General features: G+C 49.4%; 1 protein-coding gene across 4 annotated transcripts in view; it reads left to right on the plus strand.

Moving 5' to 3' along the window:
• Positions 1 to 12,023, plus strand: part of stat6 (signal transducer and activator of transcription 6, interleukin-4 induced) — a 28,419-nt gene that overhangs the window by 5,638 nt on the left and 10,758 nt on the right. For all 4 annotated transcript variants that reach the window (XM_083768512.1, XM_083768511.1, XM_083768513.1 and 1 more), the window contains 5 exons: positions 663 to 746; positions 10,063 to 10,243; positions 10,719 to 10,819; positions 11,510 to 11,658; positions 11,883 to 11,999. In XM_083768512.1, the coding sequence (XP_083624638.1) occupies positions 663 to 746; positions 10,063 to 10,243; positions 10,719 to 10,819; positions 11,510 to 11,658; positions 11,883 to 11,999 (632 nt within the window). The remainder of the gene's footprint in view (positions 1 to 662; positions 747 to 10,062; positions 10,244 to 10,718; positions 10,820 to 11,509; positions 11,659 to 11,882; positions 12,000 to 12,023) is intronic.

Consider the following 12,023-nt stretch of genomic DNA (forward strand, 5'->3'; position numbering starts at 1 on the left):
CATATAGCTCCACATCTCGTCTGCAGTTTGGACAACAGTAATGGGCACGAACACAAGTTGTTGGAGTTTGTTAGAGTCGAAGAGACCCCAGCATCTCTTAAGATGCTGATGTTGGGGAAGGGAATGAACCAACAGTCCCTGAAGCATGGCTCGGAGGGAATCTCCAACTGCGCCAGTGGGGCTGCTCAGTGGCTTGTAGTGGGAAGCTATACCTGATGAAGGCCCCTGAGGCCCAAATGTCTTTCCTTTCTTAGTTACTTTTTTGGATCCTGCACCCGTTGAAATTTGTGGATGTGCGACTGCGTGCACCATTGTAGTGGGAAGCTGCCACGTCTAAATGTGTGTAAAGGCAGGGCGTTGCCTAAAAATAATATTGTTGCTCAGAAAACCTAGCCTGGAAACCAGACTAATCTGCCAGTAGCCCGGTGCCAAATAAAATAGCCCTCGGCAGATTTACAGGCCTGGATGTACAGACAGGCTTTAGGTGCTGGAGCACAGGACACCACGCCAGTGAAGCGACAATTTCCCCTCCACGCTGACAAATCTGTGCAAGAGCTGCTCAGCGTCCCCCTGGAGGGCTGTACTGCCCTGTTGAGAAACACTATGCATGCATGTCATCCATCAGCCATACTGATATATTGTGTTGATGTTTTGCTCTACAGCACGTATTCAAGAAGCAGCCATTACAGTTTGGGGTGATGGTCAGGGACATCCTGAGGAAGGAGCAGGCCCTACTCAACAATGCTGTAAGAACCATTATGATCATTCAAAAAATCACAGGAACACTAGGAATACTTGTGTGCCTTCATATTGTTGGTTGCTTGTAATCTTGGTTAAATAATTATGCTTATTATCAGTCACTGCCTGGTTAACAACCACATTTTTGTCTAAAATGTGAAATGTAAGTGATAGTTAATAATAATAGCTTGGATTTATATAGCGCTTTACAAAATGTACCAACAACAATCAACAACTATATGCCATAAGCCTGAGAGAATACATAATTTTAAGATGACCATTAAGTACTATTGCAGGGTGGGTGTGGTGCAGTGTGGAAAACGAAGAGGTTTCTTTAGAAACCAAGGTTTTGTAAGTATTCGTTCACGAAATACTTCACTCTATGGGATGTTTCCCTTTGCGGAGCAAAAGGGCAGAAACTTCATTCATGAACTCCCACAGCGCATATTGCTCCTAAAATATGTGCCTGTGGGTTTAAGAGCGATGACGTAGATGCCCTGCTTCTCGAAGCATCTAGGCTGCGTCTACGTCATAGCGCGCTCATTCGAACACTTTTTCCTTCTGCCGGGCCAAGACAGAAGGGTGTTTCGAGTGAAGTATTTCGCTCACTCTACTTACAAAACCTTGGTTTCTAAAGAAACCTCTTCGTTTTGTTAAGTATTCGTTCACGAAATACTTCACTCTATGGGACCTTATGAACTCCCGTGTCTTGAAATTAGTCAAGTGTGTTCAGGGCTATATGGTAACCTAATGAGGGCTGGGCAACCTCTGGTTGATAGCCCGGTCCCGGTGGAGAATGGTAGTAGCCTCGGGCTGATATATACATTCTCAGTGTAGATGCTTCATGTAGGCCTGGTGTATCCAGGGCATCTAGACTTATGTGATTACACATGGTTTAATGGCCTAATAGGTCCATTATGGTGCGGCAGCCCCCAACACTGCGTGCGCCACCGAGGGCGCTGCCACGTCTAGGTTATAGTATGTGGCAAATGTTGAGGGAGAGGACCAGCTCGCTGCGGTACAGACCTCTTGGATTGGGACACCCTTACAGAGTGCCCAGGATGCTGCCATACCTCTTGTGGAGTGAGCTCTCAGCGCTTGTGGGGGCTCCACTCCCTGACTAGTATAAGCCAGGCGGATGGTCTGCACTATCCAATTGGAGATGCTGACCGTTGTGACAGGCTTTCCTTTGGTCCTGGTACCCCAGGATACGAATAGTTGGTTCCCTATCCTGAAGGGAGCCGTCCTGTCCACGTATGCGCGTAAAGCTCTTACTGGACAGAGACAGTTTAACCTCCTGTCTTCGTTGGAAGCAAAAGGAGGGGGGTGGAAAGCCTGTAGGTCCACTGGAACGCACACAGAGAGAGCGTTCTTGGGGATGAAGGCTGGGTTGGGTTTGATAGTGACCTTGGTTGACCTGTCATCGAACCTCATGCACTCTGGCGAGGTCGAGAGGGCGTGTACGTTGCTGACCCTTTCAGCAGTTGTCAAGGCAACTAGGAGGGCTACCTTCAGTGTCAGGTTCTTCAAACTAACTGTTGTCAGTGGTTCGAAGGGATCCCTGGTTAAGGCCTCCAGGACTAGGGTTAGATCCCAGGAGGGGACCAGGGATCTGTTGACCCTTTGTTCCCTTCGTACGCCCTTAACGAACTGTCTAACTAGAGGGTGTTTCCATACCGTCTCGTTTTCAAACCCCACATGGCAGACTGAGATTGCTGCCAAGTTATTTTTGACCGAGGAGAGACCTAGTCCCCTGTCTAGGAACTCTTGTAGGAAGGTCAAAATGTCCACTACTGACGCTTGGTAGGGGACCACTTGGGTAGGCCGTGTTGAGCACCACTGCTCAAAGACGCGCCATGCCGTATCGTAGCGGGCCCTTGTTGATGGAGCCCTTGCCCTCTGAATTGTGGCTATGACATTTGGAGGGAGGCCTACGTTGGACAACATCACCCTCTCACGGGCCAAACCCATAGGTCTAGGTCCTGGGGTGAAAAATCTCCCGACCTGCTTGAGTTAGGAGATCCACTCGTAGAGGGAGTTGCCACGGTTGGTCGTAGAGGAGGTGAGTTATTTCCGACCTCCAGACCCCCCAGGCTGGGGCTACTAAGAGCATTTTCAGACCCTGAGTCCTCACTCTGTCCAGAGTGGGGGGAATGAGGGTCAGTGGGGGAAATGCGTAGAGTAGGCCTTTGGGCCATCGGTGTGACAGGGCGTCTAGTCCCAGCGTCGATGGCCCCTCTATCGAGAAGAAGAGGGGGCACGTCGTGTTCCCTTCTGTGGCGAATAGGTCCACTTCGGGTGTCCCGTACTTGCTCCAGATCTGTGTGACTACCTGTGGGTGTAGAGACCAGTCTGAGTAGCGGAGAGGTCCTCTGGACAACAGGTCTGCTCCTGTGTTCAGAATGCCGGGGACGTGACATGCTGTGATGGACAGAAGCCGAGAGTCGCTCCATAGAATGAGCTCTCGAGCTAACTGATGAAGACGGGGGGACCTGAGACCGCCTTGTTTGTTTATGTCGTTGTGTTGTCTGTTCTCACCAGCACGTGACAACCCTGTATGAGCGGTTCGAATTGCCTCAGAGCGAGGAAAACCGCCATCAGTTCCAAATAGTTGATGTGGGAGGAGCGTAGGTGCTCTGACCACACCCCCCTGGTTGTGGCACCCTCCAGCGTGGCTCCCCAGCCTGTCATGCTTGCGTCTGTGGTGACCACTTTCCTGATCAGAGGTCTCCCCATGGGGACTCCTTCTGAAAGGATCCATCTGTTTATCCACCATTGTAGGGCTAGTATGCAGTGTGACGTCACTTCTACCCGTTGGTGGCGACGGTACATAGGTACACGCAGAGAGTTCATCCATTGCTGGAATGGTCTCATGTGTAGCCTGGCCAGGCGGATTAAATGGATTGAGGAAGCCATTAGCCCCGCCATCCTGAGACATACGTGGAAAGGAATCGAACGTCCTTTCTTGAAAGACGTTGCAGATTGTATCATTGCGTCTATTCTCTCTCGACTCAGGCGAGCTCTGTAAGAGACTGAGTCTAGTGTTATACCGATGAAGTCTATTGACTGTGTCGGCGTTAACATGCTCTTCTCGTAATTGATTTGAAATCCGAGAGAGCGGAGGTGGCTGAGCACTATGTGTGTGTGTGACAGTGCCTCTTGTTGAGAGTCTGCAGATAGGATCCAATCGTCTATGTAGGTTGCTAGACGAAGACCCTGTTGTCGCAGTGGGGCTATCGCCGCTGCTGTACATTTCACAAAGACTCTTGGACTCAGGGACATTCCGAAGGGAAGTACCGTGTATTCGTATACTTTCCCCTCGAACCCGAAGCGCAGAAATTTTCTGTGCGGTGGGTAATTTGGAACGTGAAAATATGCGTCCTGTAAGTCTATTGACGTGAACCAGTCCCCTCTGCGGATTGATCGCAGTAGGACTGGTGGCGTCAACATTTTGAAGCGGAAGGTTTTCAGATAGCGGTTGAGAGCTCTGAGATCCAAAATAGGTCGGAGCCCTCCCCCCTTCTTTTTCACCAGGAAGTAGCGGGAATAAAACCCGTTCATTGCCTGGTTGTGAGAAACCTCCGTGATGGCACCTTTTTGCAGGAGGGATCTGATTTCCTCCTGTAAAATGCCTGCTTCCTGTCCCCTCGCTTGAGAGAATAAGATCCTCTCGAAGGTGGGCGGTTTCGACACGAACTGGAGCCTGTATCCGGTCGCTATAGTGCGCATGATCCATGATGATGCTCCGCACTCCCGCCACTTTGACAGATGACGTGACAAGGGATTCCCCGTGTGTGGGGGGAGACCCGCCTGTGTGGTGACGTCTCTCTGTGGCCTGTGGGTACATTGAGACGGTTTGCCTAGGGGAAGACTCACCTTGTGTGGAATGTCTCCCTCTAGTGGATTCTTCGGGTAGTGAAGAATTCTTTGGGCGTGGAGGTCCCTGCCTGTAACAGCCTGTGCTGTTACAGTATGGGTTATTTCTCCCATGGTTGGGCTTGTGCCCTTCAGAGTTCGTTGTGTTGTTTTTTGTGTTTTTTTGTTTTTTTGAAACTTTATTGCAAGAAAAACATTTTTTACACTTTGTGAATTGCACATCACTACAACATTTTGGTACGTGTGTACACTGCTGCCCGTGGCAGTCTGTACACTCGTCCTCAAGCGCTTTGTCGGAGGCGAGGTCCGTGACCACTACCTCCGGCCTCGAAATCTGTGGGAGAAATTGGGGGGGGGGTGAGGCTAGGACCCCCCTCTGGGACCTGCCAGGCGGGTCACTTCCGCTTCCCAGCGCCTCGGCCCCTGGACGCTCCTCCTCTGGGCTTGTAGGGCGGGGGGGAGCGGCGACGGTCGGTGCGTGGACCCTGTGGTGGACGCTGCCTGTCTCCGGAGTAGTCCCTCGGGGGCCCGGGTGGGTCCTTGCTGGATGTCCTGGGCTTCCATGGGGTACGCTTGCCCCTGCCGCGGCCCGGTGGAGCCTTGGCAGCCAGTGGCTGGAGAGCCTTCATCGTCTTGGTGGAGGTCTCTGCCTGCTGGATGGAGACTGACATGTCTTCGAGAACCCCATGGAAGAGGCTCTCGTGTGATATGTTCTTCCCCACCATGTCCCTCTTAACAGCATCGGGGAGAGGGGCGAGGTTCACCCACCTCATCCGCTCCTGGAGGATGGAGGACACCAGAGCCGCTCCAGTGTGCTTGGTGACGTCGTATTGGAGCTGGGCCAGCTCATGTACCAGGCGGCGCATCTCGGCCAGGTTTTCTGGGGTGGATACGTTGCCCATTTTCAGCAGGAGAGCCTTCATGGATCCATGCAGGAGGCTTCCTGCGTTGAGTCCCCTGGCGACGAAAGTCATGTGATCATACAGCCACCTGTTGACCTTAGACCCTTCTTTGTCGGCTGCACTGGAGAAGACTAGTTCTTTGTCCTGTGGGATCACAGTTGGGGCTTGGGGGTTAGCCAGGTATGAGGCCATGGCTCTGTCCATGGAGGGCATTTTGAGCAGGTTCAGCTTTTCCATGCCCTTCATTTCAGTGGCTGCCCTTTTGCCACGGCGGTGGATGGCCTCTACCTTGACTACAGGGTTAGTCCAGGCTTTGCTGAGCAAGGTCTCAAAGCCTGAAGCCTGAGGAATGGCTTGCTTCTTTGGTACAGGAGGGGGGACGTATTCATCACTGCGTCCATCCCACTTCACCATCTCGCTGGGGATCTCCTCCCAGGCGTGGTCACAGCGGATAGCAGCCCTCTTGTAGATCTCCATCAAGGTTGAATTATCCTTGGGGAGAACAGCGCTGAGGTGGGGGTGTTACCTGACTGTCGACGGGGGGAGGAAATTCCTCTATCTCGTCGTCATCACTGTCCTGGAAAGGGCGGCGAGTGTACTCGTCTGCCCCTGACGAGTCGTTCTCTTGATAGTTGCCCTCGTCTACGACTTCATACAGCTCGTAGTTTCTCTCCTGGAAGGAGGGGAGTTCGTCGTAGTCAATTTCCCCCTCTTCAGCGTCAGCCCAGGCCTCAGTGGGGGCTTTGCTGCGTGGTGGAGAGGCTTCTAGGCGGGCTGCCATGGTAGTAGAGACCGCGGTGCGAAGACGAGGCTTTGCTATCGGCCTGGCGGAGCGCTCCTCCATAGTAGCCGGGATCTCGCGGTGAGGCCCGGTTGCTGGTGTACTCACTTGGCGAGGTATCAGAGGGCGAGTGCTGCTCTTAGGTCTGGCTCCGTCAGCTTCGTAGCGGGCTGCGGTGGCCCTGTCTGCCGCTGCCTGGGAGGAGACCGTAGCTGTAGCGCGGCTACGAGGAGCCGGTATAGGCCGCTCCTGTATAGGCCGCTCTTGAGTGGAGCCTCTGGCTGTGCGAGGCAAAGCTGGGGTGTAGTCCAACTTCTGCCTTGGTCCATAGTGCTCGTGCTCGTAGTCGTCGCGTGTGTACTTCTTGTAGAACTCATCGACGCGCCTCAGCCTACCTCATAGGTAGGTGAAGTCCATCCTTCTGCATTTTTCGCAACCATTAAGGTCGTCGAAATCGAGAAGGGCATTGCGTGCATGATCCACGCCGAGGTAGTACAGACATACTTTGTGTCTGTCGGTGCCGGACATCTTGTTGCCGCATCCCGCCACAGTGCACTTCTTCTGGGGCTCGGGAGTGATGCCTCTTCGGCGTCGTCTAGCTGCGGCGGCGGTCTCCTTCACCGGGGAATACATGCTTGTAGCTCGTAGTTTTCCGTCGAGAAGGGGACCAGGAATTAGCTAACTTTGTGAAAGGGCTTCGTGGCCGCGAACGTGAAGAAAGCTAATTTGCTACGGGCTTCTCGGCCGCGTAGTTTAGGTGAAAGCTAGACTAGCGAAAACGGGCTTATAGGCCCAGTAAAACACCAGCTAGGCTAACGTGTAGTTTTAGGTGAAAAACTAGAATAGCGAAAACGGGCTTCCCGGCCCAGTAAAACACCAGGTAGCTTATCGTATAGTCTCTAGGTGAAAAACTAGACTAGCGAAAACGGGCTTACAGGCCCAGTAAAGCACCGGCTAGCTTAACGTTGAAGGTGCTATGCTAGCGCTAAGCTAGTGAGTAACAGGCTACGAGAGCGAGCTAGCTCGCTAGAAAGGGTAGCACCTTCGTTGAGACTGAAGCTATGCTAACCGTAGCGGGCTTCTCGGCCCCGAGACGAGAAAGATGGCAAGATAGAAGGTAGCGCCTTGCTAAGCTAACCGCTAAGCGGCGCTAGCTGTAAGCTAGTTGTTTACCCTTCTATTTCTGAATTGGCGGTCTTTTCTAAATGTTCTGATAATAGAACTTACGTAACCGTTTTAGGAGCTTTGTTTCTGCAGAGTTTTTGCGAAAGATTCTGTCGGAAGAAAAGTCCAAGTATCAGGGAACCTCACGGTACTCGAGTTGTACTCTTGTCCGATTTTTAAGGTATAAATTGCCCTAAACACTTGACTTAGTAACAGAAGTCTGTCCTTTCAGCTCGGCAGAAGAAAAGCGAATGCTGGCGCTATGACGTAGACGCAGCCTAGATGCTTCGAGAAACAGGGCATCTACGTCATCGCTCTTAAACCCACAGGCACATATTTTAGGAGCAATATGCGCTGTGGGAGTTCATGAATGAAGTTTCTGCCCTTTTGCTCCGCAAAGGGAAACATCCCATAGAGTGAAGTATTTCGTGAACGAATACTTAACAAAACACATATTGGGCTCCATCGTACGCCATTCTTTATCCGCAAGTAATAGACATTTTCTGTGATTTACGCATTTAGGAGCTTCCACTGTGCGTAAACGTTATCTTGCGGCCACACAACCCAATATTCATTTTGCCGACACCTATATTTGCGGGTGGAGGTGTGTCTGCAGGCGTGTCGATGCACTTTCCCTATATTTGCTATTTTATGCACACAGGTTTAGGACAACGGAAAGTGCCTTTTCAAACCACCCGTAATGCGAATCCGTTTGATAAAAGAATACGCTCCTCAGATGGTGGTGCGACCTGAGTTGGTCAGTTGGAGCTGCCTTGGCTTGACGTATGCATGTTGCAAAACATTCACAGCTCAGAGGTCTCGTTCTGTCTTAATTCTCCACAAATATGTGATTGTAATTTCCCTCTAATCAGCAGAGTGTCAATTCCTTGTGCTCATTGTGTTTAATTGTCTAGTCAAAGAAGTGATTAGATTTGTACCAAGGCACACTGTGCGCGATTCCCTCGTTCAGTTTGATCACCCCATTACGCAGCAAATATGTAATGGATTAAAAAAAAAAAAAAATCCCCATAATCAGTAACACGTAGCTGATACTTGTGTCAACCCAATGAAAGGCAATTAAATGCTAGATGGGATGCCATAGTTCAGTGCAAGTCTATTTAATTAATCTGATTTCCCGAACTTCCGTTTTCGCTTGATACCGTTTCATAGAGAGGCAGTACCATTGCGATCTATATATACCAAATTAAAGATTGAAATTTACAGATTACACAGCACTTTGAATAGCATTTCTGTGCGGTGGAGAGAAAAGAAAAAAGAAACAACACAGGAGTGGGGGGAGCAGCACAACTTAGGTCACATTCTCACCTAATACTTCGGTAGACTCAGATCCGTATGGGCGGGGAAATGGAATTCTTGCATATTTAATTGATTGCGGTTTGCCTTCACACTGTCATTCGCAGCAATTGGAAACGCAGCAGGGGGGACCTTTATCAATGTGTTCCATTCATAAACTATAGCCTACACTGCTACACAGTGAAATCTATGGTGATAAAATTACACTCATAACGTGCATGTGTCGAGCCGTCTGGGACCCCCCCCCCTCTCTCTCTACGCAGGCAGCCGCCACACACTGTTCTTTTGGGCATGCAGCACAGCGCTGCATGAGCGCACTGATATAACTCCCCAGTCCCCACACAGTGACAGCACTCCATGTTTACGGCACGCACAGACAGACAGACAGACAGAATATTATGTAGGCTATAATACACTGCAGTGTTTTTATGTGTTTTCTTAAGCAATTGATTAATGTACACGTCCTCATTTCGATCAGGGCTTCAGTCTCCTTATTCGACCACGTCTATCCACAGTAACGGGACATCTTTGCGCTGCGTAAAATATGCCTTCTACGTCTCCAACTGTGTTCAGCTCCTCACCCGCCACATTATGTTTGCTTCATTTCCTTTATTTACTGCGGATTGCATTCACACCTGCACCGAATCGTAGTCAAGTGCGATTCGAAGCGAAGCGAAACCCACGTTTTTGGGCGGAGTAAAATGCGGTTATTTGCTGCGCATTAGGATTCGAATGAGCCTTCACACCTGCCAAACGAAGCGCACTTTCTGACAATGCGCAGCAGGATTCGTTTTAATCGCAGCAAAGCTCTCTGGTATGAATGCGACCTTAGTTGTGTTGGTCGTGGAGTGGATGGCAGAATAGTCAGATACTGGACACACAAAACAACCCTCTGTATCTAAAATAAATGTATTCCAAGGCAGCACGCGTTGCTCTTCCATAAGGCAAGATCCAGGGCATAATGGATTATGGATAATATATCTCTTAAAGGCAATGGCACCTGGCACACTGATTGGTTCAAGTTGCATAACACCCAAACCACACCTATGCATAATGTAATGGGTAGCGGAGGTGTTTTAAGGATTTAGGTGGTGGCACAAGATAGCATTTTTTACGGGGGAACGCCTCTTACACGATACTAAATCCCAAAATGAAGGAGATTGGGCTCCTGGCGCGAGATGGAGCCCACTGTATGTGTTTTTGAACCACATAGGCCTACTACAGTATATATGTAATTGGGTATTCATCAACAAAATGTATGTAATAAGTGCTGTCCCATGTCTTCAGACTGTCAACATGCCCCAGTACCTGCAGTCCTGCAGATCTGTGCAGTCCTCTACCCCAAAAATGCAGGATGTGGACCACCTAGTTCTGAAGGTGCAAGAGCTCCAGAACTGCCGAAAGAACATCCATGACAGACAAGAACAGCTCAATTTGAATGTAACAAACTTTGAGTCTGAGTTCCAAGGTGAGTCATTGTTGTTCCCGTTTGTCAGTTCTGATCTGCATTTCAGATGATGTTACTATGACATCATCCCCACTAAAACAGGTTTCTGCTTTTATTGGCCAATGTTAAGACATTGGACGTCCCTCTGACAATCAGATAACGCCAGGGCTCCACTGGGCGCGTCTGCGTCGCGTCTCCGTCAGCGTCGGGAATGTTCCCTTTTAATCTATGGAGGGTGGCTCCACTGCCCGCGTTGCGTTGCGTTGTGTTGTGCTGCGTTCGGTGACAAAAAAATTGCCCCGGTTCGTTTTTTGACGCACGCACGCGTCCAGTCATGTATAAAAGAATGTTGCTGAAGCACAGTTTTCAATCAGCGCAAAAATTATGTAGGCTTTCTGCCAATAAGAGGAAGTACCTCCATTAACTCTTTTTCACACCACTAAATCTTCTTAACTACTAATTCTAGAGATAACTTGCTTACTTACTGTCTCCTTAGAGCCTAGCAAACCGAACGGATTGGACAAACAGAACAAAGAACGCCAAAATCTTCAAAGAAATATTAAGCAGCTGGAATTACAATTGCAAACTTTGGCTGAGGTGAGCAAGCTGTCAACTACTAATTAGGGCTGTCTTTAGTTTTAACCCACTTAGACCTGAGGTAGATTCTAAAAACACCTTTTCTGAATAACTTCACATTTGTATTTAACCCATTTTGGGGCGGGGACCCCTTTTGGTGTTAGCATTATGTTATGCTTTAGCTATTGAAAAATAGCAGATCTACAAGCTCATAGCGCACCACCGAGTGGCGCGCTACGAGCTTGTAGGTCTGCTATTTTTGAAGATCCACTGACATAGAAACATGGCAAACTGCCTCCCCCTGGCCAGCCGGGGCGCCTGATGGAGGGGAAAGGAACTGGTTGGAATAATGTGTTCCTTCTACGCGCTACGTCCAACCAGGGAAACTCCTCCCTGTCAGGTGTAAAGGAGCAACTTGGACACTCAGGCATGAAGGAAGCATGTTCAGGTCCGTTGCTCTCCCCATGTCCCTCATATATGGGGACAAGGTTGGCGGAGGGTGTGTAGAGCCCAGGATCACATTAGATAATTGACACAGGGGTGAAAAATGGGTTACAAAATCGTGGGATAAAAAATTACTTAAAGAAAATAAATAAACATGGCTTTTTCAGAAAACTGTCAGGATGTAGAAGACATTTATAGAATCTGATCTCAGGTCAGAATGGGTTAAAAAAAGAAAAGTAGGCTAAAATATTCTTGTGCTGTGCATAGATACGCTCCCAGCTGCTGCAGGACGCTGTGGACAGTCTGGACCAGTGTCAGTCCAATCTCATCACCAGACTGAAGACCTGGAGGTGGGAACAGCATAAGGCCACCATTGGCCACCCCTTTGATGACAACCTCAGCCCCTTGCAGACCTGGTTAGGCACACCTCATACATACAACTAAATGTATCAAAATATGCAAACAAATGCCAGAAATATATATAGATTAAGATGTAATGGTTTGCTGGGCGGTGCCATCACTTTCTATCTGTGTCTATTTCTCAGTAACCTATTTCTCAGTATGTACATTATTGGTCTATTACCCAGTATCTTTCTGCAAGTCACTAACCTCTCATGTGTTCTGATTCTTCCTCTTTGAGGTGTGAGACACTGCTTGTGGTGAATCTGAACCTGAGACAAGAATTGGTGCTGGTGGGGCAACTGATGCCAGAGCATGAGGAAATGCTAGAGAGCCTTCTACGATCTCTGCTTCAAAGGTAATGCCATAGAAGTATACACAG

The sequence above is a fragment of the Protomyctophum parallelum genome (genome assembly GCF_964188405.1).
Source record: "Protomyctophum parallelum genome assembly, chromosome: 7".
Taxonomy (NCBI): Eukaryota; Metazoa; Chordata; class Actinopteri; order Myctophiformes; family Myctophidae; genus Protomyctophum; species Protomyctophum parallelum.